Raw genomic sequence first — 27,146 nt, forward strand, 5'->3', positions numbered from 1 at the left:
TTGGTTTCACACCTGGAAAGGATGTAGATTCAAGTGGGATCTATAGTTGACATTAAGAGGGAAACCACTAACATATCCGCAGGGGCCCTCAGGCCAGCATGGGGCACCTTAGGTCTTTGAGGTTAGCTCTCCTGTAGTTTATTGGGGCCATCAAGCTGAGGTCAAGCTGCACTGTCAATACAACTCTGCCTCCTGCTCCTCTTTGGGGAAGGAGCAGCATTACTCCACATTTATCATGTTCTGAAAGTCTGCAAATACAATGGGCAAATTATTTAGTCCTGCTTTTAATGTGGTTTTAATAGAGTGAAGTAATGCTCCAGTGTACCTTAGAAAAAAGTCACCAAGAGACATACTTTTGAGAGCCACAATATGCAAACAATGCTATTGTTCTAAAAACCAGTTCTGAATAAGAGGCATGTTTATTGTTCTATCTTGAAACATCGAGATAGACCTTATGACATGGCCTACCTTGCGGGTTGACTCTGGAGACAGGAGGCTGACTAGCAGCTGGAGACCTCCTGTGGAGACAGACAGAGAAGAGAAAGACTGAGTCTGTGTATCAAAACTCCCCATTCCCACCCCCGACACCCCACCCTCATGGTTACTGAGGACTTTTCCAGGTCATAATGAACTATGTAGTGACATAATGCTATCTCCGGAAGGCAGGCTCCTGTAACCCGGGTAGATGACTGTAATTCTCTCACATCCAGATGGCCTGGAATTTCCCTCTGCAAGGCCTCAGGATGCTCTGACTCTCCAGGAAGGAAGTTGTTTACTCCGGGTCCCCAACCAGCCCCCTGTTTTAGGTTTTGCTGTTCCAAGAAGCCCTCAGAAAAGGAGTTGCTCGCTCAGGCGTCACTCGAAATGTCAGAGTGAATCTCAATTCCTTTGGGCAGTGCTGTAAAAAGTTATAGCCAGAGGAACCCTTAGCGATCAATCACTTCAGGTCCCTAATTTTTGTACCTCAGGAGACTGACACCTAGAGAGGTGAAGTCACTTACCAGGGTCACACAACCACTGGGAACAGTCATCCAACTTGCTTTACTTAGGGAACAGAATTTACATGGAGGAACTGGGATGTCACTTTATGTCATAACAAGCTTGCTGAAGTCAGGGGTTAAATGAAACAAGCAAACCCATGTTCCCATAGTACAGGGGCTCCTCCTTTTTTCTTGGTTCTTTTCCTTTCTCTGCCCCAAATCTTTCAATTTCACTGCTCTTACCAGTCTTCTCATGTTCTGCAGAACTTCTACCAGACTCTCCTGTTTCCCGCTGCATTGCTGGAGAACTTCTCAGGAGTACTCTTGAGCAGGGCTCTCAAACATTAGGGTGCATCAGAACCACCTGGAGGGCTTATGCAGACACACTGCTGGGCCCTACCCCCAGAGTTGCTGATTCAGTAGGCCTGGGATGGGCTTAAAAGTTGGCCCTTATAAAAAGTTCCCAAGTGGTGCTGATGCTGCCGGTCTGAGGACCACATTTTCAGAGACACTGGTATTAAGGATTCTCTGCTCCACTAAGGAGTAACAGGACGTTTGCTATGAGCAAGAGAGTGAGACTCTAGTCCAATGGTTCTCAAACATGGATAAGCATCAGACTCATTAGGGGAGCTGTTAAATTTCTTTTCCCAACCCCGAAGAGTTGATTTCAGTATATCTGAGATGAGGCCTGAGAATCTGTATTTTTCACTTGTCTTTGCATTCTCATGCACAGGCAAGTTTGAGAACGAAGTCAAATTCTAAATGACAAAGAACAGCCGGCATTGTTGTTGCTAAAGAAGAGTCTTCCTACTGGTGTGGCCACAGAATTATTTCCCTAGGTTTTTCTGCTGCTCTAAATTAATCTCTGGTCCTTTAGGGACAATCTAGCTTGTAGGTACCCACACCTAGTAGTCATAGTCTATAGACAGGTCCACATCTACCATTAATTTACTAGCTGGGTGATCCTAGGCAGGGTAGTTTTAAACTCTCAGTGGTATGCAATTTTCACATGTGACAAGAGAAGGGAAATTATCATCTAATGATTGTTTTTCTCTGCTAGGCTGTGCTAGGTACTTCTTAGCTTCCACTGGGAGTATTATCACCCCATTTTAAGGATAAGAAAACTGAAGCTCAGAGAGGTTAAGAAACATACTGACACATGATTTATAATTGGTACAGCCAGGATTCAAAGCTAAGTCTTTCTGAATCCAAAGTGCATGCTCTTTCCACTATACCATATGCTGATAACACCTGCACTAATACTGAGGGCTGTTTTTCAGGAAAATTAAGAGATTAAATTCCAAAATCCTTAGTCTGGCATTCAAAGTCCTTGCTCTCTAGCCCCAATATCCTTTTTCCAGCTTATCTCTCATAATTCCTCATTGCCTGACATTTCATCTCAGACCACTGACTGGCTGTGTGCTCTCATGCATCCTGTACTTCTCTTTTGTAGCACTTTAAAATTATAGCTTAAATAGGCTTTGTCTAGTTAGTGTTCAATACATAGTTCCTTAGATTAAATGTAAACATTATGTGAGCAGGGAACAACTTGTTTACTGCTTGATCCCTGGCACCCAGGATAGTCCTTCATATGACAAGCATTCAGTAAATACTTATTGAATAGAAGAATGAATGAATGAGGAACAGAGCTGACTCACACTTGCCAAGGACAAACTTGATCACCTCTTTTTCCTTGAATGTGTGCTGCCCCTTTCCTGTCATTATTCAGACCATTCATTCCCCTGTAAAGGAAGCTCTCTTCACACCAATCTACCCATCAAAGGTTAAGTTACTCATCAAACCTTCTCCAAAGGATGCCATCCTCTTAGCCAAGAGTGGTCTCTCTAATCTCTCATGGTGCTTTATTTGTATCTTTAGGGTCATTTCTTCATGTGACAGTCCATATTGGCACATATTATCTCCACTAGTAATCTGTGACCTGTTGATGGCAGGATCCAGTTCTGATATCTTTGCTTACATACTCTTCAGGTCCCACCAATTTGCCTGGCAAATAGTAGGAACTCCAAAATGTTAATCGAATGTAGATTGAATAACCCATTGATGTGAAAGTGATTTGAGAACCAAATACTCTATATGAATATTTTATCTGGTTTCCTTTTCACATACAATCTTGGTTCTATATGCCACTTGCCGTTCTTCGAACAGAGCACTCTCTTTTGTTGCTGTGCCTTTGCACACATTTTGCTCAGTTGAATACTTTTCTTTTCTTTAAATGGCTAGCTCTTTCATATGTCCTAGGACTCTGCTCAGGCATCACCTCCTCAGAGGAGCCTTCCCTCTGTGAGTGGCCCTCACCTGTGTTCTGTATTTTCTATGCTTACTGAACCATTGCATTGCTCATTCTGTATCGCATTTCCCATTTTCCTGTCTTTCTCTTCAACTCATCTGGGAGAAATTTAAGCAATGATTGAACATTGTGCACAACTGTAACACAGGGATCTGGCATAATATTTGGTATGATGTAGGTGCTCAACACATATGTACTGGATTAATAATACAATTTAATAATTTTATCTTGCACCTTTTCCTGAGTTCCAAAGAAGACTTTTGTGAAAGAAGACACTGAACTAGGAGACCCTAAATGTTGGAAATCTCTACTTTCTTTACAGCATGTCTAATCACAGTGCCCAATTCTCTCAATGACTTCTTGGAAATTACACATATTATGCAAATTCTTTTGTCTCAGAATTAGTTTTGAAAATATGGCTTTTATTTAGAGTTGTCAATTCAGATAAGCATCTCTGTGTGGAAGCTTTGGAAAGGCAGGGACCATGTTTATTTGGGTTTGTCAATTATTCGTGAGACCTGGTGCAAACAAGATGCTCAGTACATTTTCAATGTTCTGTAAGTTGAGAATGCCAGACAGAGAATTGTAAAGAGTGCCAGAGGAAAGTGGTATTGGTTGCTCAGTTTCCAAAGTCCCTAACTTATGAAAGAATCATAAAAAGTTATGTGGCTGATTGCTGAAGACGGTGATATAAATAGGGAAGATAATATGGCCATGGCAGTTCATACTTTCCAGCCCTGAATAGCACAGTGGAGAGAGAACTGGACTGTGACTAAGAAGACAGGAATCCTAATCCTGGCTCTGGCACCTTCCCACTGTATAGCCCTTGGGCAATTCATAGAACCTCTTAGTTTCTTTCTCACTTGAGGAGAGCAGGCAGGAACTAACATTTACTGGTGATTTACAACATACCAGGTCCTGTGTGAGGAGTTTTACATATATTGCTTCACTTAATCTGAGGAAATTTGACTAGGTTCATTCCAACTCTGAATGCTCAAAATTTTATGATCCTCAGCTAATTTAATTCACATGCCAAAGTACATACAGCAATAAAAGACATTTTGGATAGATATACACCTAAAAAAAGTAAGTGGTTGTTAATCCTTTCCTGAAGATTACATACATGTTGATTAAATTATGCTTTGGAAGAATGTTAATACAAAGAAGTTACATGGTTGCCTGATAGCCACAGGTGATATTCATGATGTTGATGACAGAGTTGATTGATAAATGACACCTCTTTGCTCCCAGCTCCATCCCCTGGCTATCAGACTACTGAACAGTGGGCACACTCACTCATCCACCTGATTACTACAGCAGTCTGTTTAAAGTCAGCAAATGCTTTAAGAATGCTTATCTGAATTAACAACTCTAAATGAAAGCCATATTTTCAAAATTAACTCTTGGGACAAAGGAAGTGTAGGTTTTAATTTGCAGCCAAGAAATACAGGTCCAATCAAGCATCCCTCAATGGGATATTTCATGAAGGTGCAAGGAAACCACCTCAACAGGAACTTTGAGATTTCCACCCTTTGGGTGGTAAAGCACAGGCAGACAATGGACTGCTTTTATGCAGAGCAGAGCCAAAAGATAAAAGAAATCTTGACTTATGAGAAGTATAGTTCTATGTGGGAGTTCCTTTTCCTACAATAAACCACACTAACCAGATGTCTCATGAAAACCACTCCTAGGACATAATTATTGCTTAAATGCTACATTCAAGGCAGGGAATGGCACCCTGGATCCGAAGTCAAGTATCCCAGAAAGAAATATCTGAGTTCCATGAATTCTACAGTTTCAGCTGTTAAGATAACTCTGTGTGTGTGTGTCTGTGTGTGTGTGTGTGTGTGTGTGTGTGTGTGTGTGTTGGGGTGGGGGGATGCTTTCTGTATGTTGTATCCATTCCTTTCAAACATTATTGTCTTCAGTTCCTTCTCTTGGATTTTCTTTAGTTGTTTGAAGGTATTCACTATCTAGAAATAAAATGGAGTGCATTAAATGGACACTCAGTTTTCCAACCTGCCCCTGCCAGTCTTCTCCGGAGATGGCTAATTGATTTCATCGATTTCAGCTTCCTGATGTCTGAAATCCATTATTCAGGACTGAATCTGAGCTGGACTGCACCACTCTCAACTCCCTTTGGTGAAACTCCAGTGGCAAATGTGCCCTGTCTTGAATTTTTGTTGGTGACAAGGTAGTACTTGCAATCGTAACAGGATCAACTCTGTACACATGGGTATGAATTTGAGAAAGATCATTAGATACAACTATCTTACCACTGGAGACCTGCTTTGTGTGATAAGTATGGCTTGCTTTGGACCAAGGGTGACACAAGGGGCCGTGATTTGAAGGGTAGTCCTCAGCTAGAGTGTGGGAAGGGCTGTGCTTCAGCTATGCTATGGCAATTATGGTTTTGGGGTACTTGGTTCTTAAAAGTTCACAAGGACCAAAACCCTCAAGGGTGTGGAAAGACCTGATTATTGAGAAAGTAGTTTCAGTTGGCACAGCTGACTGGGTTAGGCTGAATGTCCTAATACTGCTAACAGAGGTAAAAATCCTCAAACCCATGCTAACAAATAAGAATGAGAACACCACCACCCACCTGGCCTTCTCCCTAGTGCTGTGCAATGTAGTGGTTCTCAGTCCAGCCATGCTGAAGAAGCCTTTAAATGTGTCTATATTAATCCCTTCCCCCTTATTCCCATCTCCATCAATCTGGTTCAGAGTTATACCCCCTTTAATTCCTGAAATACTATTTTAGCTACTGTCTCTATCTTCAGGCTTTCTGATCTTCAGGTATTCCTTAAGTTCTTCCTAAATGTCTTTCTGTTCCAAAACCTTCCAGGGACTTCTTCCTATAAACCAGAAGACTTAACAGGTTTGGCAAATGAAAAGAGCACTGCAGTGACAGGATTCCAGGTTTCAAGGAAAACTCTGTTGCCCACTAGAAGCTGTACATTCTTGCTGAAGTCATTTAATCTCCCTAAGTTTTGTTTCCTTACGCTTAGAGTGGGAGTAACAATACCTTTATTCGTTCAATACCATGAATATCATTTATGGTGATCTAAGCTGACATAACAGATATGAAATCCCCAAAGTGTTACACCACTTCTGGATTCAGCAAGAGAAATGTAACGATCCATTATAATAGCTCACATTTATTGAGCACCTACTTTGTGCAAGATGCTGTTTTAAGTACTTTGCGAATATCAATTCATTTAATCCTCACAACAACCCTATTTTATACATTAGAAAACTGAGATATAGAGAGGGTAATTAGCTTGCCCAAGTGTATCATTTTCGAGGGGCTAGAATTGGACTGTGAAGCCTGTAATCATGGCTCCTGAGGCCATATTCTACAAAGAAAAAACATAGAGAAGGGATCACTCCTGCAAATATAATTTTCTAAATAATTGGTGGTCTTTCCTCCAACAATTATCTATCCAGAAATTCATATATGTGATGAATTTTTATGAAGCACAAACTGTATGTCAGGCATTCTGCTATTCTTGGGAATTCAAGAAAAACTAAATCCAATTCTTACTCCTAAGGGGCACACAATCTAGTGGCAGGCGGAGATCCATAAAGCAAGTGATAAGGTTTTCAGAGTACTCTGGATCCACATGAGGGCCACTCAGCCAGGTTTAGTGAGGTCAGGGAAAGCATCTCAGTGAAGGTGATACTAGAGATGGGACATAAAGACAATCAGGATTTGGCCAAGCCGACACTGGCAAGTGGAAAGAGACATTTTAGGAAGAAAGAACAGTAAGTCCATAATTAGGATAGAGAAGAGAGCATGCAGAGAACAACAGACCATGATTATTGAACATAATTCCACGTGGCTAGAGACCTAGTCTGATTGCTTACACTGCATCCCCCAGCATTTCATATTAGAATGTAAGCCCTAAAAGAGGAGAGAACTTGTCTGCTCTGGACACTATTATATTACCAGTGCCTGCTACTGATGGGGGTGCTCAGTAGTTGTTTGCTAAATGCATATATCCATGAATGGATCTATGAATGGATGGTATGTGCTAAATAAATACTTGTTGGATGGACAAATAGATAAGTAAGTAAATAAATAAATAGATAGATGAATAAATACATAAATGGAGTCCTACTCCAAAAGAGGCTGGGACAAGCCTCTAGATTTCATATACGTTGCACTAAATATAAACCCAAGCAACTATCAATCAAATTAATTTGTCTTGGGTGCAAGCACCAGCATTTAAACTTTATCTTAATAACACCGGACTGCTGAAATGCCTCAAGCTGAAGGGTGACACAGTCATACAACATGTGAGAAAGATCACTCACATGGAAGTTTGATCAGAGTATATAGAGTCATCTCACAAGAAAGCCTAGTCATAAGACAGTGAAAGGAAAGCAAACATTCAAAGCAGGGTTTACTCCCACTTTTAACAAATCTATTCTATGAAAATTTGTATGAAAGCAAAGTAAAGGACTAAAAAATAATTTCACAAAGATGAGAGATATAGGATACTCTGTAGTGAACTCTGGCTGAAAAATTAGATGTAGGTTTTGGCCCTGATGGGTCTCTAACTTATGGAGTAGGGGGCAGTTGTTAGCAAGTCACTGGATTCTTGAGAGCTTAGGTTTCTCCTAAACAAAGAGAATCAATGGTCTCAAAGGCCTCCTCCAGCCCTCTCATTCCAGGATTATGGGTTCTATGACTCTCTGACCTCTGTGATACTTTTTTAAAACATGCAGAAGAGTGAATGGAATAGAACTTTTAGCTTAGGCTCATAGATTTGAAATGATTTTGGAGAGAGTATTACTGCAAGGAATATAAAGTTCAAACCCTTCATTTTATAGATATGGAGATCAAGGATCAGCAATATTAATTTAAATGCCAAGATCATATAATTAAGTGAAGGTGGAGGAGAAGATAACCCCGCACTTATTCATTAAACTGCATGAATTTGTTTATAGAAAATCAAAAGTTAGGCAAATTGGACTTGAACTTTTTGCTACGTTTAATTTTAAGTTTGAATATCTGAATTCATTAAGAACTTACTCCAAAAGTCTTCTAACAGAATTTATGGCCATTACTGGTCAAAGTGGTAAATGTAAAAGTCAACAAAAAATAAAATCCTCCTCTTGTTCTTTCATTTGTGAATTCCTACTGGATACTAAATCTTATAGGTACAAAGACTAAGAAGACCCAGACTAGGTTACTTTTAATGTTGTATGAGTTCTAAAATACTATGGTGATCCATTCTATTTTCAAATTTTAATGTGTATATTAACTTAGCTTAGAGGGCAATTTTCCATGTAATAGTTGTATTTTTTAATTGCTGCTCAATACTTTGCCTTTATGTTAGGGATTCAAACTCCACAAAAAAGTCAATGCTTACTTGTTAGATGTACCATGAAGGTTTGTCAGTATAGTGAAGTTGTTTCTCACACTTCGCAAGCTGGCAAGGACCTACAAGAAAAATGTTTAAAATGGTTAAGGCCAAAAGAAGACAAATGGCCAGGTTCAAACTTAGAAACTAGCAACAGTGAAAGCAAGCCAGGGCCAGCATAATACATACCTGGGCAAAAGGAGTTACAATCAAGTCATCGCCATGTCTGGTGAAAAGAGAAAAAAAGAACCTTTAGAAATTTACTTGAATTATAACTGTGACATACAAGCTCTAATATTAAATTTTATCAGTGTTAACAACACAAATGTTACACAAGTTCTTCTACCTGGATATAAGGCAGGACTCACAATTTGGCCTGAAAGTGTATCTCAAGAGCTTGAAAGGAAAAAAATTAGTACCAGATTCATGACTCCTGAATTTACAGTGACTACACATAAAAGCATTTGCAAGTAAGCATATATCCTCAGGATATATTCCCATTAAATAACAGATCCAGAGTACTGTAATTTAAAGCGACTTGTGGATTTTGGTTGCCAGAGCCAGGAAATTCAAAGGGAGGGCTGCTCACAGGGACACACACAGTTGGAAAAAATGGTATAACAGTCTGGATAAAGGTTAACTTTGGATTTCCTGGCTTTTGTTGATTCGAACCACAGCTTTAATGCCATTTAAACACAGAATTCTGTCTGGGAATCCCATTACTTTTTGTTTTTAATATAACTTTTTTCTTAAAGTATCTAAGGAAAAGCTTTTAATAGTAGCATATGGCTGAACCCACCATAATCATACCATTGTCACTCCATTTTGTCCCAAAGAACTGATTAAGCTGTACCCAGTGTTATGTAAATCTGTATTTAGGAAGAGTCGAAAACGTGTTTTCACTGGCACGTGCTTTGAGAAATCTACTTAAACCCACATTCAGCAATCTCTCTATTGAAGGTACTAGAAGACATGCTGGTTTGAGCTATAGTCACAAAATCAGGCCCTTTGCCATTACAGTGTGAATCATCGTAGCAGCACAGAAGTCAGTAACAGTGAACCTTCCCTTAGTGTCTGGCCTACCTTCCCTGTCCTCATAATTGCCACACAAATATGGCACCTTCTTTGTTAACTACATTAGTGCAACCAATAATTATTAATTGTGTGCCATGTACCAGGCACCATGTGAGGCCTCGGGCTCCAGAGTTAACAACACATACATCCATTTGGGCCTCTCCTCTATCATAGGCTTTTAACTTGGCATCTATTTAATATGATACTTTTCTTTCCACCTTTGTCTTTAGCTAGAAACCTCTGAACTTCAATTTAATCTGGCAAGTTTCTTCTGTGCCCACTTTGTACGGTGACAATAAAAAGAATACTGACAAGGAGTAAGCATTCTTTGTGTGACTACTACTGTCTGCCAGGCCTCATGGTAAGCAGTTTACATGCATTATCTCATTTAATTATTGTAACAGGGCTGTGCGGCAGGTACTCTTAATATTGCTATTATATAAATGACATCGATCCACAGAGCAATTAACTAGCACATACCTAGTAAGTAGAAGAACTGAGACTGATTCCAAATGTAAGAATTTAGACCGTTTGGTTTCAAAAATCTGTGCTTTTAAACACTATGCTTCGTTTTTGTTGTTGTCATTATTTTGCTTTGTTTTGAGACAGGGTCTAGCTTTGTCACCTAGGCTAGAGTATAGTGGCATGATCTCAGCTCACTGCAACTTCTGCCTCCAGACTCAAGCAATCTTCCCACCTCAGACTCTGGAGTAGCTGGGACTACAGGAACACAACACCACACTAAGTTATTGTATTTATTTATTTATTTATTTTGTATTTTTCTGTAGAGACAGAGTATTGCCATGCTGCCCAGGCTGGGCTCAAGCAATCGGCCCGCTTTGGCCTCCCAAGTGCCAGAGTTACAGGTGTAAGCCACTACACCTAGCCTATGCTTCCTATTTTATGACTTGCTGCATAGTTGACATATCAAATCATACAAAATATTCATGACCTCCAAAATTAAAACAAAGTAGGGGAGACAAATTATTTTAAAAACTGTAATAGACATTTTAATATAGAATGAGAATTACGAACAATGGGTATACTTCATGAAGTCCAAAGGAAACATGATAATTACAGGTTAGAGAAAGTAGGAAAGTCTTGATTGAGTGAGCAGTGTTTCAGATGAACTTTGAAGGATTTAAAAAGTCAGGGATGGTAGATGCTGCCAATGAAGAGAAATGACAGGAACAAAGGCACTGAAATGAGAAAATACTGAATACGCTTATTAAGATCTTTGATGGCTACTTGGGTGGAGAAGAGCATATTAGCTATAGACATTTGTAGAGAATAAAGATAGAAGTCCCCCCATGCTCATATTATGGACAATCCAGACAAAGATTATAGAGTCAGTACTTAACTCCATAGAAAGAAATGACCCAGGCTGGGTGCGGTGGCTCATGCCTGTAATCCTAGCACTTTGGGAGGCTGAGACAGGCAGATTACCTGAGGTTGGGAGTTCGAGACCAGTCTGACCAATGTGGAGGAACCCTGTCTCTACTAAAAAAAAAAAAAAAAAAAAAAAAAAAATTAGCTGGGCATGGTGGTACAGCTACTCGGGACGCTGAATCAGGAGAATCACTTGAACTCAGGAGGCAGAGGTTGCAGTGAGCCTAGATCACACCATTGCACTCCAGCCTGGGTGATAAGAGTGAAACTTTGTCTAAGAAAGAAAGAGAAAGACAGAAAAGAAAGACAGAAAGACAAAGAAGAAAGAAAGAAAGAAAGAAAAAGAAAGAAAGAAAGAAAGAAAGAAAGAAAGAAAGAAAGAAAGAAAGAAAGAAAGAAAGAAAGAAAGAAAGAAAGAGAAAGCAAGAAAAGAGAGAGAGAAAGGAGCCAGTGAAGGTTTCTGGAGAGATGGAAAGTGAGATGGGCCAACAGAAAAGTGTTTTAGAAAGTAAAATGCTTGGATGTGGAGGGATAGATTGGAGAAGGGACAGACCTGGAAAGAATAGTTAGAAATTGCACCCATTCTGATGAGAAGCAATAGGTAAGGCCAAGAAAGGGACAGAATGAGACAACTGGAAGAGAGCCCAGAGGTTTCGCAGGACTCGACATTTAATTGGATAAGGGGTCATAAAGAAATATAATTTTCAATTTTAAAAATGGATATCTGAGAAAACAGTGAAGTCATGAGTAGAAATAAGGAAATGAGGAGTTTACCCTCCTGTTGGGGGAGTTTTAAGTAGTCACTGAGTTTTTAAGTTACATGTTGAACTTTAAGGTACTGATTTACATCTGGGTGGAGACATCGAGCAGGAAGACTGAGATATGGGAATTTGAGCTATAGATTAAGGGGTTCCCTACAAAAGTAGAGATAGTTAAGGCCATGGCAGGAAGTGGCCCCCTGAGGTGGGGGTACATATAAATAGGGAGCCAAAGGAAGAGCCTCAGGGTTCTTGGAGAGATGCAAAAAAGAAAGACAGAATAATCAAGAGAGGAGCAGTTGTGATAAATGGAGTGTGGTGAACTGTATCAGAAACTGCCCCTTTCCAGTCATTTTTCCCAAGATGAACTTTGAGATGGGTAAAGATCTTGCAGTTTGTTCTGATTCTTTTCTTCCTTCCCTTCCTTCCTTCCTTCCTTCCTTCCTTCCTTCCTTCCTTCCTTCCTTCCTTCCTTCCTTCCTTCCTCCCTCCCTCCCTCCCTCTCTCTCTCTTTCTTTCTTTTTCTTTCCTTCTTTCCTTCCTTCCTTCTTTCCTTCCTTCCTTCCTTCCTTCCTTCCTTCCTTCCTTCCTTCCTTCCTTCCTTCCTTCTTTCCTTCTTTCCTTCTCTCTCTCTCTCTCTATTTTATCCTTTCTATTTTTTTTAGGCTAGTTAAGTGAAGTGTTCTGATTTCTGATGTGAAGTTCACATTGTTCATAAGACATCAGGGTGAATTTGGGACAAGATAATGGATTTAGATTTAAGTGTATCTTCCATGACTCCTGGATTTCCAGAGTCTGGTATCTGATAAAAGCTAAATAATATAAGTAAATCTCATGCATAGGTGGTACCTTGAGCTGACGGATTGTTGAATGAGTTGGAGGAGTTATTAAAACTGCACAATCCAAAGACTAAAGGGAGATAAAGAAACATTAATAGGGCATAATGTCATCATGACTTTATCATTATGGAACTTCTGAAGTTTAGGAGAACAGAACATTCAGAAGCAAAAAATAGATTTTACAGATTCCCAGCATTGGTTCCCTTAAAGAATTCGAGCTGGCAAAGCTAATGCTGTATGTTAGAAAACTGCTGTTAAAGAATCCATCAATTTATAGAAAGTAACAGAAAAGAAACAAAAAACTTCTCTTTGAGTGCAACCAGATTATTTATGGAACTATTATAAATTTTTAAAAATCACAATTTGATAAATCACTAGTTAAGAATCAAATAGCATAGAAAGAACAAAACATTTGATTGATTATGGAAACTAATACACTTCTTACTTTCCCAAACCCCTGGAGAAGCAATGCCTCTCAGGAGCAAGTCCGGATATTCAGAACCATTGCAAGAGCAACATCTAGTGACAAAGTCAGCACATTGCAAATTTAGAGCATAACTGGAAATGAGCACTCCAGTCTTAGTACTGAGTCATAGAATGGAGTGTATGTAGGTCTGCTCTAAACGATAAAATAATTTTCTAGAAAGCAGAAAACTGCCTTTCACTGCCACACTCTGAATGTTATTAATTCATTCCACCTTTCTCTGTTTTATCACTACACACAGAATTTAACTTGTAATTTGCTTGATTTTAGTCTGTCATATAGAGAGATATATACTATAGTGGTTAACAGCACAGATTTTGGAGCCAAGGAGCATGGGTTTGTCTCTCAGCTGCATTAATACTAGCTAATCCTCTTCATGTCTCAACATTTTTACCTGTAAAAGAGGGTCGTATGAGAATTAAATGAATTATTACATATGTACAACTCTTAATAACAGTGCTTAGCACATAAAAGCAGCTTAGTTATTGATTTATAGTTATTAGCAATGCCAGTAGGTAGGTATCTTTGTTTTTATATGGATGGTCCTCAACTTAACGATTATTTCACTTACTCCTTTTTTTTTTTTTTTTCTTCTGAGACAGAGTCTCACTCTATTAACTAGCCTGGAGTGCAGTGGCATGATCTTAGCTCATTGCAACCTCCGCCTCTCTGGCTCAAGTGTTCCTCCTATCTCAGCCTCCTGAGGAGCTGGGACCACAAGCACTCACCACCAATCCCAGCTAATTTTTTGTATTTTTCGTAGAGAGAGGGTTTCACCATGTTGTCCAGGCTGGTCTCAAACTCCTGAGATCAAGCGATCCGCCCGCCTTTGCCTCCCAAAGTGCTGGGATTACAGGTCACACACCCTGCCCAACTTACAATTTTTGACTTCACAATGGCACAAAAGCCATATGCATTCAGTAGAACCTGTACTTAGAGTACCCATACAACCATTCTGTTTTTCACTTTCAGTACAGTATTCAATCAATTACATGAGATATCCAACACTTTATTATAAAGTAGGCTTTGCTTTAGATGATTTGCTCAACTGTATGCTAAACTAAGTGTTCTGAGCACACTTAAGGTAGGTTAGGTCAAGCTGTAATGTTTGGTAGGTTAGGTATGTTAAATGCATTTTCAACTTACAATATATTCAAATTAGGATGGAATTTTTGGGACATTGTAAGTTGAAGGGCATCCGTAATTAAAGGGTTGCATGTCTCTATTTCCAGGCAATGAGAGCTCCTTTAAGATATTCATGTCTGTCCATTGCAATCAAGAGGACTCATACTTATGTGATATTTACAGTTTGCAAAGCACTTTCATGTACATTATTTCATGTAGTAAGAGAATGCTCCTGATCCCAGGAAATGGTGCAACCACCTATCTTCTTGACCAAGCCTGAAACCTCCATCTCCCTTATCCTTCAGTCAAACACTAACTCCTGCTGATCCTGACTTGCAAATATGTTTTAACTGCTCACTAGATCATCTGTAATATAAATCCCTGTCCTCTTTTACATGAATATCAAGGCAGCCTCCCATTTGGCTCTGTAGGTTTGAGTACTAGTCTTTAAGCTTCCCTACTCTGTAAACCATTTTCTATGTTGCAATCAGAGCTATTTTTAAAAATGTTGCATTATATATTTATCTGCTTAAAGCCCTTAGTAACTCTCCACTTGCAGCGTAAAGGCCAATCCCTTAACATAGGCCCTTCATGATGAGGTTCCTGCTCACTTTTCCAGTCTCGTTTTTCACCACTTCCTTATCCTCTCATATCCTCTGGATCAACCACACTGAGCTGTGGTTCTCCAAAATGCTCCCACACTAACTGGAGAATTAGTTAGCAACTGGCCTCTCCTGCACGTCCTTCTGCCTGCCTGACTCCTCTAGCTGAGCTGTAACCTCCTCAAAGTAGGCTGCTTTCCTGCCTGGCCAGACCTTTCAAACCAGTGCATAACGCTCTATGCCTGCCCTTATCGGAAGCTACTAAAACTGCCTATTGACTTACTAATGTTTTAGTACCCTTGAAGACATAGAAACTGTTTCCGTTTATTGGGGAGGTCACTTAACAGACTCTAAATGAGGCTGAAAAATAAAAAATAATGCTATTAATTTCTGTTCTGCCTACCTTTCCAGCTGTTAGGAGGATCATATTCATTCTCTCTTTCAATAAATATGTAAATTTAGGAACTTTGTGAACAAATAAGACAGTTTTTCAGCCTCATTTAGAGTCTGTTTACATACTGGATATCCATATAGTTTACCACCTAGACTCCTGGGGTTTGTCTTGTTCCCGTTTATTGGGGAAGTCATTTAACTTCTCTGTGCCCTAATGTCGTCATCATTAAAACAAGAAAGTTATAGTACCTACCACATTGGGGATATGGGGATTAAATGAATTAACATACGTAAAGTATTTTAACAGATAGCATACAGAAAATACTCAATAAATGTGTGCTTTTATTTACAGATAATTTAGAGACAATAAAAGAGATTCAACGTCTTAAAAGCCACAGTGCTAGCAAGTGTGATGGCTGTAAGTCTAACTCAAGTCTTAGAAACCACACTGCACTTTTTGCTAGTCCATCAATAAACAGGTTTTAAATTTAAGTGGGTTGTTATTTCTGCTTTTCTTCTTGGTTCTTAGGTTTCATTTCCCTTGAAAATGAGTAGGCTCTCTCTAGAGACTACTTAGTCCACACGCAAATGGTGGCTTTCAAAAGCTTCTTGCCCATGTAAGGCTTTGCAAAATGGGATGACCAAATGAAAAAAACATGGAGTGTCCTTTCCTGTGGCTTTGCAGGTGGATAATCAAAACTCCATTCTCTCCATGGTGGTTCCTGCCACAGTTTTCAGCAATAAAACTGGCCTTACTAGTTTCCAGTATTTTATGTTCCCATGAGGCAATCTGTACCTCAGTATACGAAGGCATTACGTTTGGGATGACTACAACACAGGAACTGAACAGAAACCAACAAACTATTGCCACATCTAGGAAAGTATCTGAAATTGCCTTTTGGGACCCAATGGTGATCTTGCTTTATTGCCTTATTCTGATCTCTCCTTTGTTGCTCAAAGTTAAAGCCACTTTTAATTTTTCTTGTTCACATTTTTACTCTTAATATCTTTTCATTCACTCTCCCCTGACTATAATTTCCTGTTACTTTTCTGAAAAAATTCAGATGAGAAAATTTTAAAAGCGAGTGTTTCCTTTATTACTAGGATTTAATGCAGTAGAATTATGTAAAGTTTTCCACTTTTCATAAAAAATTCACGACAGCTCTGTGCTGGATATGAGGGGCTTGTGAGCAGGGAACATCTAGCAGCCCCTACCAAATGGCCTTCACATCTAGACTCTTAGTCCATGATCACCCTTCTTCTTCCTGGATCTATGGACAGAAAGCAAAAGAAGGAGTGAGAAGCTTGGGGGTTGCTGTTCCTCTGTTTCAATTCATCGTAAAGAATTAATAATCGTGTGAAATAGTTTTAAGAGCATTACTTTAGTTCAGATTCAGATGTTTGTGTGAAACTGGATTTGCTAACATAAAACTAAATTACTAGAAGCTTGATATTATTCAAACTCTACTTTTCAGTGTGTAGTGAAATATAATTCAAAACCTGACAAATATATAGAAGATTTTTTCTGTGATACTGAAATATTTGAAAAACAAAATCTTGTGCTATTTTCATTCACATAAAGATTTGAATACATCTTGTTATCAGTATTTTTGATAGGGTGGTATTACGTTGCCAACCTTGTTTTCTTCGGAAAGGCTGTTTTTTATTATGAAATTTTGCTTGTCCTACTTTTTATCTAAGTCCTTATCTTTAAAAAGAGAGAATGATATTCGATAATTTACATATATAATTTTTACTTGCCTAAATTTAAAGTTGGAAAAATTAGGTTCTAAAGTTACACCGGGGGAAATTTTACTGGCCAGTAAAACTGAAAGGACAGTAAACTACCAGTAACAGGGATGCTGGATGCAGAATCATTTAGAACTACACCTCTGTTTCAACTGCCGTAGACTGAGTTGGATTGTGATCTTTAAGGTCTCTTCAAGTTTAACATTTCTACCACCTTTTGATTCCAAATAATAAGACACAAGAGTTAATCCGGAATTGCGGTAGAGTTTTCTGGGGAGACTCTGAACGACCTTGAGACTCTTCTTGCCGCTTGGCTTGTGTCTGGAGAACTCTTAACCAGGGAATTAGTTTCGGGGGGATGACAAGATTTCAAAGCTAATCTTTCACCTGTAAAATACTATGTGAATTAAGTTCTAATTACTTTGAGCTCACCACATAACCTATGCTCTCCCACGATGAAGCCTAGAAAGGTGTTTATCTTGGTGAAAGAAAGAATTCCCATAACCTTTGCATTCAAAGACCCCCATTCAAACTTTTGTCAGAAATGCCTTGGGTTCTACAAGATCTACAGCAAAGTGGCTGGCTACCTACCTCTCCTCCAGCCTCGGACACCTCTACTCTGCAGTCATTTGTTTTCTACCTAGTGGCAGAGATGCGACTTTGCAATTTGAAGAACATGGATGGAAAGATTCCAAAAGTTTTTAATATGGTCAGTCTTAGCCACATCATGGGACACAGCATGATACACAGTCATGGGATAGGGGCAAGTTTCTCAATCTCTCAGAGTCCCAGTTTCATGATCTATGGAGTAGGGATAATAATGGCACCTACCTGACAGATTAACAGAGATAACATAAGAACACGAGCTCGGCTCCATGGGAAGTGCTCATTAAATATTATTTCCTTCCACTCTGTTATGTGTGTATGTGTGTGTTTCTCTGGTCTTTCTTATTTAGCTGTAACCTCCCTGAGAGCATGTGCACTTTCTGAGAATGAGATATGCCTTTAACCCATCTGTGATTTTTATACTGTTTTGTTTGTCTTCTATCACCAGAGATTGGCACAATGTGTGGCACAAAGGAGAGAATCAGTAAATATTTGCCAAATGACTGAAAAATGAATTTGGGCCCACATGATGATTGAGATATTTTAGGGCAGGGGTGCTTCTATTAAAAATGTGCTGGCAGAAATGCCTCGAGGAATTTTTTTTTGCTGGTAACTTCAAAATACCCCCTTTCACCAGACGGTGAAACTTTTTGACTTCCTTTCCAATAGCAGAAGAGAATACAGTGGAATTTTCCAAACTGGAGACTTTAGGGAGCTACTGATACTTTTATGACATATAATATAAAAACAATTGTATCTGTGCCCAGAAACCTTTTAAGGCATGAATTCCAGAATCCAGTTTTATTTGGTTTTGGAAATTTAATAAGTGGGTGACACAACCTAGACCTTGTTCTTTAAATAAAAATTAGAGATTTACAATTAATAGCGGCAAAACAAAAATATCAGCTGTGCTTTATAGGGCGGTGGAGTGTGTTGTGTCTCACCAAGGAGCCAGGCAACAAGTGGGCATTGTGTTAAGGTTTCAGAGAAGGGACACAGGCATGTGGCTGAATGACAGCTTATTAAAGTCACCAAGCAAAGGCCACTGAGACAGCATGCATGTAACCAATCACCATTTTTCCTCTTTGCTGGAGCCTCATGGAAACGGCACATGCAGCTGAAATTTCAAGTGTGATGCGTAAAAAGTGTTAAGGTTCTCATGCTGTAAATGACTCAGCAGTTCAGGAAATGAAGCAAAATAATTTTTTTAAGGTATCAGTAACAGATGTAAAGTAAACACTGTGTCTAGATTTTCCAACACCCTTGGAGACCCCAGCTACATATTCTGCATGTTATAGAGCATTAATGTCCTTAAAATGGTCATCATGTCACCCCTGCTTATATTCATTTTCTTCCTTCATCCTTCCCATGGATTAAAGGGGAACTGTTGTTGCTGCCACTGTGACCTGGGTAGAGATGAGGTAAGTGTGAGACTGGAAGCCAGACAGAGCTTGTACTTACTGCTCGCTTGGAAGCGAAGAGTTTCTCGACATCGCCTTTGGTGACAAGTCATAGTCGCTGTCTGATCTGTAGAGAAATGACTCTCTGCGCTGGCTGTGCCCAGGAAAGGTGGTGTGAAGTACCAGCCCAGAGGAAGAGCTGGCCTGGGGATCCAGTGGACTCCGACCTGGGGAAGGGCCATTTTCCACATCAAAGCTTAAAGAGAAAGCAGGAAACTCTGGTCACATGGTAACCATGGAGGAGGACGCATAGTATACCCTGAGAACCAATGTGTGGCAGGTACTATATGCTAAGCATTTTACATAAAACTGTATGTACTATGGAAAGTTTTAATCCTCAGGACAGCTTAGAGTTGCAGTCATTATTATTTTCATGTTATGTATAGGAAACTGAGTCCCACTGAGGTTCAGTTATTTACCCATGCCCACCATTAGCAAATAATGGAGCCAGAATTTGAACCCAGGAGCAAACTCCATGGTCTTTCAGTGACATGAGCAACTTTGACAAGTTCAGCATTGGTGCCAGGCATACAACAACTTGGTGATAATAAGCAACTCTAGTGGGACATTCAGCACAGCTCTAGGTGTCAGACACTGAACTATCACATGCGTAAGTCTCCCTATCTGGAAGACTTCTTCCTGTCATGAACAAATATCACAGTCTCATTAAATATACAATACACATGTTTCTAAATGTTTCAGGAACAAAGTGTTATCCTGACAACCTCCACTGGGTGACTAGATGGGAGGCTCAACCTGAGATGTAATATTCATCTGCAAATTTAACCACAGAAAAAGACTTAATTAATCGGCTAACACCAAATTACTCTCCAAGGCTGCAGAGCTTTGTCTCTGGGAGAGGATGCATTCACTGGCTCCCACAGAGGAGTGTCATGAGGTTTCCTATCAGTCTTCATCACTCTAGAAAGGTGCCCTCAAGCCCACAATTATTTGAACAGGCTCTGATCAACGAACACAGAGATGGGAGCAGTAGAGATCTTGTCTCTTGTTTTCTGTATCCCCACGGCTGGTATTTCCCTGGGCACTGTGCCCTTTTCACATTCTCCTTTATCATCACATATGCATTTTTTCCTGCACACACAACCTCTCTTAGCCTCAAATTGACAATAACCCTCTTCCCTAGTATTTCTCCAGAACTCTCACTGCTCCCCAGCTAAAGCTTTGCAGAGAGATGTTGAACAAAAGATATGGGGCTGAGGATGCTCCCTTTTTCAAATTCAAATTAGTGATTTTCCTGTATACTAATTCAGCTGCCATGATTTATGTCTACATTCTTGGTGCTCTCCTTTCACTAGTTCTTACAACCAGCTCTCTTTGGGTGAATTTTGCTTATATTTCTTCACTTTACAAAGCGCCTCCTCCTAACAACCCTGTGAAGTATATAAGATGATCCCACTCTACATTTGAGGTAAATGAGGCTTAGCAAGATGTAAATACCTTGCTCAGAGTCATAGGCTAGTAACTTGTAGAGCAGAATTGGAAGACTCATGTCTTGCGACTAATTTCTTTACAACCTCAGACTTTCCTAATGACAGAACTCCAGGATGGCACAATGGATAACTGAGTGAAATTCCTCTTTAGTCTCTGAATTCAACCAAAGGTAATTTGGTACATAAAGAGTCAGTTAGACTATAAGCAACCTTGGCTGCTCTCTTGAATGAAAACGGGGAGGCAGCAAATTGAAGCTGTAGGTTTCCTTGAAACATGAGGAGAAGAAATGGCAGAAGGCAGGGTTATAATGCTTCCCTGGAGATCACTCAGAGAAGCTGCTTTTAGACAACCCACAAACTCCAGGTGTCTGATAAGAAGCAGAAAGTGATAATGTCTGGGTAAAAGGCCAAGGAAAAGCTACAACGATCCAATGTGTTTGGTCTTTCAAGGTATTGTAGATGAATTTTCTCAGTAGGCTAATGGTCTGGGATGGGGCTGCCTTTCAAAGACTGCAGGTAGACAGGCAGGTGGGCAATCACTCATACTACCAGCCTGCTTGCCAGCCTGCCAGGAGGCAGAGCTATGTTGTTAACCACATACATTGCAACAAGCGAAAATATAATAAAGTGACTTGCAAACTTCCCTCGGGTGAGATCTGTCGTAGCTGTTGAGCAAAATAAAAAGCCCCTTTGTGGATAAGCGCTTTTTTTGTGTGCCACCCAAATCCCATAGAACCAGTAGGTCATGGGCTCTGAACCCTTTTTAAAGGCAAAGTAGGTAGGTTCTTAAAAACTGAAGGAGGAAATACACAAAGCTTAACGGTGGGCATGAGTTTAGAAATTTCATGTATTTATGTTGTTATTCATTGGCATGCATCTGTGCAACCTTTCTGGATATTAAAACCCTAACATACTTTTTAAACTGTTAGCATCCATCCACTGCCCCAGGTCCTCCAGGATCAGCTGGACTTCCTAGTGATCCAGTAACTAAAGGATTGGTGTCTGGAAGCACTGTGCCTGTGTCCATTAATTCGTCAGTGCTCATGCAGTGCCAGTCATTAAATATTATGAATGCCACTGCTGTGTGTATCTGTGCTAAAATCTTAGAGGAGGTGCCAAGTGGGTATGCCCACCAAGCTCTCAGAACTCTTTCCATTGAGGGTTTCCACCAAGGCTCATCCTGCCTTCTATTTTGCTAAAGGCATTCCTAGTGGGCAGAGGGTAAGTCCACAAAGCATTACCCTTAAAATGAGCATCACAGGCATTCTGTCCCTAGTATTAGCATCCAAGAAGTTTACTTCTGCCAGGAAAACTGGGGTTAGAACCTGACTCCAACGCTGTCTCCAAGATGACCCTCTTTGCTTTTGTTTTCTTTCCTTCTTACCCTACTTAAACTCATAGGAGAGCTTGCTGGAATTTAAACGAAGCCAGGGAAGAAGTCTCTGATGCAAAGAAGCAGTCTTAGGGAGACAAATGGCCTTTCATATTCCCTGGGGCACTGCTTCAAAGCAACCAACACAGATGTACAACTTTGGAACAAACATGAATCACCAACCAGACACCAGCCCCAGTCACAGCAAAATTAGCGGGCAGACATCACAATACGTCCCACAGATCCAGGGAATGAGGAGGGGTGTGGGCAAAGGGAAGGCTGAGGACAGGCTTTATAAGCAAAATGAATATACCACACCAACTGAAATACAATTAGGAAGAAAATGGAATCTACAGTAGCAGAAACAAACACATAAATAGGGCCATTATTTGTTTAGGGTAATTTTTGCCTCTGCCTTCATCAGGACACACATTTCATCTTTAGCCTATTTATATTTTAAAAAATCATTATAAAAGAAATATAAGAATATTATATAAAACTTAGACAATAGAGAAAAGAACAGCATCATTACTAGCAGTTTATTTTTTTCTCTTCTGAATATTTTTTTTTTCCTGCAGGTTTGGATCTTGATTTTTTTCACAAGTATTTGTTATGTGCTACAGTTTTCAGAATTAGCATTTTCCATGAGCTGCTTCATTCAGTTGCTGTATCACAGTTTTCTCAAGCCTTTTCTCTACTCTTGCTCCTCATATTTGCAATTCTGAATAACGTTGCAGTTGATACCTTTGAGCTTGTAGCTATTTCAACATTTAAATTAGGTCACACAGAAGTTTCAGATAGATTAAGAGAGGAAGTTACTCACAAGTTTCTGAATATTTGATTGTGACTTATAACTGCCTGGAAGGGGTTGCCCTTATCCAACCTATGGACACAGCATTGAAAGTGGTCTTTTCCCTGGGTCCAAAGAGCCTGCCAAGCCCTGCTCTCTGATCTTCAGGATTCTTTATGCTGCCTGCTCACTTGGATCTGCCTGCTTCTCCTTGCCTCTGCCAATATCCCTGGACTGAATCAATTGCTTATCTGAGACCTAATGTTTTAACAGCCTTCTCTTACTTTGTATCTAGTGTTCTCAGCTCCTCCAGGCAGTGATGGTGCATGATAGGCTGTATGAGAAGCGGTGCTTCTTTGAGCTAGTATCTTCAAAATTCAGTTCATGCCATCTCCCTGAGTACGCTCTCTCTGACACTGCAGTCCAGTTTGATTTTAACATACGCTCCTCCTGTGTGCTCTCCCAGATTCCTTTACCATAGTACTTTATCACAGTACTTGCAATTCTATTTTAATTCTCTTTATTTACTGCTCCCCAATACATGGTTATCTCCAAGCCAGGAGGGACTCAGTATTACTGAGTATTACTCATTCTTGTATCCCAGGCATCTGGGTCAGAGCCTTGTAAACAGTAGGTCTTCAAAAAATGTGGACAGAACCAACTAAAATATACTGTAACTAACTGTGAAATGTTTCTCCAATCCCTCCCCTCTTTCTGCTTCCCTATACCCACCTGAGACCCCACTGCCATGTGTTTCTACTGTTTCCTTTAAATGAATCTACAGAGATGTGACATTAATTTATTTGTTCGACCTTGTGAGACAGTGATCTAAATACAATAAGATGGTTTTTTTTTTTTTTTTTAAAGTACTGCTGTATTCTCCCTGAGCAAAACAAATCTGCATAGTAATATCACTGGCTTAGCTGTCTGAGATGTCTGCATCTTTACATAAACTCCCAGGAGGAGAAAAGCCTTCTTATACCAGCTTCTGTCTGCCATCTTCTCATCTCTTCGTTTTTCAATATAAGCAGGAACGTTCTTTGCCCCACAGTTATTCTGGTGGTTTCCATTCCTGGGGAATCCTTGCAAAGCCAGCCCGGAGCTGGTGACATGTGTGCCAGCAGATGGCAGCAGACTGCCACACTGTCCTTAGGCTGCAGGCCCCAGCCTCCAAGCCCAGCAGGTGGGGCTGCTGGCAGTGTTGGAGGGAGAAATATGACTGAAGCCTTATTCATAAGCCTGGGAGGAAAAATCAGGGATAAGGAAAAGAGCCACAAGGTGTACCATGACACCTTTGATTAACCTAAGAGAAGCTCTACTTCCAAGAATTCAAGTTAAACCAGTTGGTCGCAGAAATGCCTGCAATTGTCCCCAGGGTGGTTGTTTCCTGATCCCCAATTACTTGCACAAACTCCAATTTCTGTAACAAAGACTCGTGAAGCAACATCCTAGGAATAATTAATTTCTGAACCAAAGGAGATTTTTCTTCTGCAACTTAGTCATTCTCTAGGTGAGCCTCTTTGGCTTATTCTAACAAATAACCCGCTAGAAAGACTGCAAACTCCACAAAAGAGATTGAAATCCACAGGTCCGCAGAATGGTTCACTGCCTTTTTGGAGAGAGCTCTTGCTGTCTCAGTTTTGCATTTCTTTCTTAGAAGTTACTCACTGAGTCTCTTCTGTATCATTGAATTACCACAACTCTGGCAGGCTAATTCTTTTTGCCCCGTTTCAAAGAAGAGAAAATGGAGGCTCCAAAATGTGAAACTTCATTCAAAAAATTCTAAAGTGTGACCTCTTTTCATTACACCTTACAATCTGTGCCCTGACACCTCAGATGTCTCCTCAGACTCCTTGATTCCAGAACCGGCCATGCTAGACTGTACTCCTCTGTTTACTTCTCTCTCTCATTCCACCAGACAGTGACCTCCTTGAAGCAGGAATGAAGCCTGCATTCGGTTTTGTATTCCCAGGGCCTAGAGCTGAGTATCACACCAAAAGGCATACAACAAATATTTGTTAAATGAATGCAAAAATCTCATAGTTTTTTCTCACATCTGACAAAAAGCCAGCTCCATTTGGATTAAAACCTCTGGCAGGTGATGACCTCAGTGGAGCTCTTAAAGGGAGTCACTGGGTTCTTCTTTCCCCACTCTCCCTGCAGTATCCCAGGAACTCCATCCTAGCAGTTTTTGCTTATGGAAAATGTTGTTTCTATAATAAAGTGCATGTTTCTGTATAGAGTGTGTATGTTGTGGGGGGAGGCATAGTCATGAAAAAATGCTGGGTTTCTTTAAATTTCTGTTGGAAAATATTCTCCTCAGTTGTACTCAAAAACTAACTGTAATCCCAGCTACTCGGGAGGCTGAGGCAGGAGAATCACTGAATCCAGAAGGCAGAGATTTCAGTGAGACAAGATATGCCACTGCACTTCCAACTGAGCGACACAGTGAGATTCCATTTCACGAAAAGAAAAGAAAGAAAAAGAAAAAGACACTAATGTCTTCAAACGCTTGTTTATCATTTTAATAAAAACAAATAACTATTTATCCATTTACTTAAGTGATTATATTGGCCGTCACTTCAAATGTACTATCTGATCCCTGTAGACAGAGGAGTTTAACAGGCACATGTGTTTTTACCCACAATGACAATGACCCATCTTTCTATAATTAGTCACTGCAGGCTGCAGCCAGTCCTAATTTCTAACGAAGGACTAAGCTGTGAAAAACACAGCCAGCCTGATATAGAGCCCATGTCCTAGCAGAAGGCAGACAGAACTCCTCTGGCCACAGCTATAGCAGAATATTACAGTTATGCCGTAAGAATTCTATGAATTCCCTTCCACAGACTACGAAGAAGAACTTTGATGTTCAGCTCATCTGAAGTCTAGAAGCAGCTTCCATTGCTTTTTCTTCTTCCAGGGCCTTTGAAAATTACATTCATGGCAGTAATCCAAAACTGCTTTCCCCACAGAAAGGCTTAACCAGAGGTAGCGCAGGAATGCTGAAGAGCTCTGAGATTCTAGGGATCTGGCTTCTACTTCCAGCTCTGTGGGGGAATTAACTGAAATGAAACAGGGGATCCCTGTATCCTGCCCCCTACACCTCATCTTTTCCCACTGAAATGAAGTTGTGAGGTACCCCCCTAAGATTAGACAACTTGCAGACATTTTGGAGATAGAAAAAAGGTTGGTTCTCAAGTGTGGTTTTATGTTAATAGTGATGAGCATTCATTTACTCAACAAATATTTAGCAAGAACCCACTATGAAACAAGGCACTGTTCTCCACCTGAGAATACAGCAGTGTATGAAACAAGGTCCCTGAGGGAAAGACGGACAACAAATAGGAAAGCAAGATAGTTTCCGATAGTGAGAAATACTATGAAGAAAAGCAAACATACAGTAGTGTGATAGAGACCAAGGGAATAATGTTTCTTTAGTTTGGGTAGGCAGCAGGTCCACTCTATCCAGTCATGTAGGCTGTCAATTGCACTTCACCAGGAAATACCGTCCATCTTTCTCAGGCAGTGTTGAGATCAGACACAGGTAGTGGTAAAACTTGTCCTTAAGTTCCTTCCTATCCTCATTTCTATACTTTAACTAAAGAATTGAGTCAGATGATACTTAGGTTTGAATCTTTTTCTTATTTTTAACCCCAGTGCTAAGGGCCATGCCTATCATGTCTGATGAATAAACAAATGAATGAATGAATGGTTTAGGGCCAAGGAATTTTTATAAACTCCCCTTGATACCCACCACAGACAGCACAGACGAACTTCAACAAGACTGACTGTGGGTGATATGGCGATACTCAGTCATCTCTTGCCCTGTACCCTAATCAACTCCTAAAAGTTAGCTCCATAAAGAAGAACTGGGAATGTGCTACCAAATACCACCTGCAGGGAGGAGCTAGAATGTCTTCCAGAGAGCTCCAAGCCCAAAGGAGAGGCCCAGTGCCCACACACAGCAGCAATCATTCACATCTTCTGGTATTGATGTGGTGAGAGGTGGAAATGCCACAAGTACCCCTCAGTTCCTTTGTTAGAAAGCTTTAATTTTGACGATAAATATATTTTGTAAATTATTTTACTTATTGATTGAGATCCTTTTCTGGGTTGTAAACATTTCACTATAAAGAAATGGGTGAACAATGAAAAAAGAATATCAACACTTAGTTTTTCTACTGAAATTGTTAAGATAAGTATCATTTTTTAAAAGTTTTGTTTCAAATGCTTAGGAGTATATTTTAGTGTGATTCTTCGGTAATTTCACATTGTGTTGTTCCTATGTCATACTACTTAATGCGCAAGCAGAACATGACCATATGTAAATATTCCCTCTTCATAAATATAGAAGCATTATTTCTAGCAAGTTTACAAAATGCTCTGTCCATCTA

At 40.0% G+C, this 27,146-nt stretch overlaps 1 protein-coding gene across 2 annotated transcripts in view; it reads right to left on the reverse strand.

Annotated features, from left to right (window-relative positions):
• PDE4B (phosphodiesterase 4B) overlaps nt 1-27,146 on the reverse strand; it is a 584,599-nt gene that overhangs the window by 109,831 nt on the left and 447,622 nt on the right. For both annotated transcript variants that reach the window (NM_001265964.1, XM_015141386.3), the window contains 4 exon segments: nt 469-518; nt 8,667-8,737; nt 8,847-8,883; nt 19,138-19,332. In NM_001265964.1, the coding sequence (NP_001252893.1) occupies nt 469-518; nt 8,667-8,737; nt 8,847-8,883; nt 19,138-19,332 (353 nt within the window).

Source organism: Macaca mulatta, chromosome 1 (genome assembly GCF_049350105.2).
Source record: "Macaca mulatta isolate MMU2019108-1 chromosome 1, T2T-MMU8v2.0, whole genome shotgun sequence".
In the NCBI taxonomy this organism is placed as follows: domain Eukaryota; kingdom Metazoa; phylum Chordata; class Mammalia; order Primates; family Cercopithecidae; genus Macaca; species Macaca mulatta.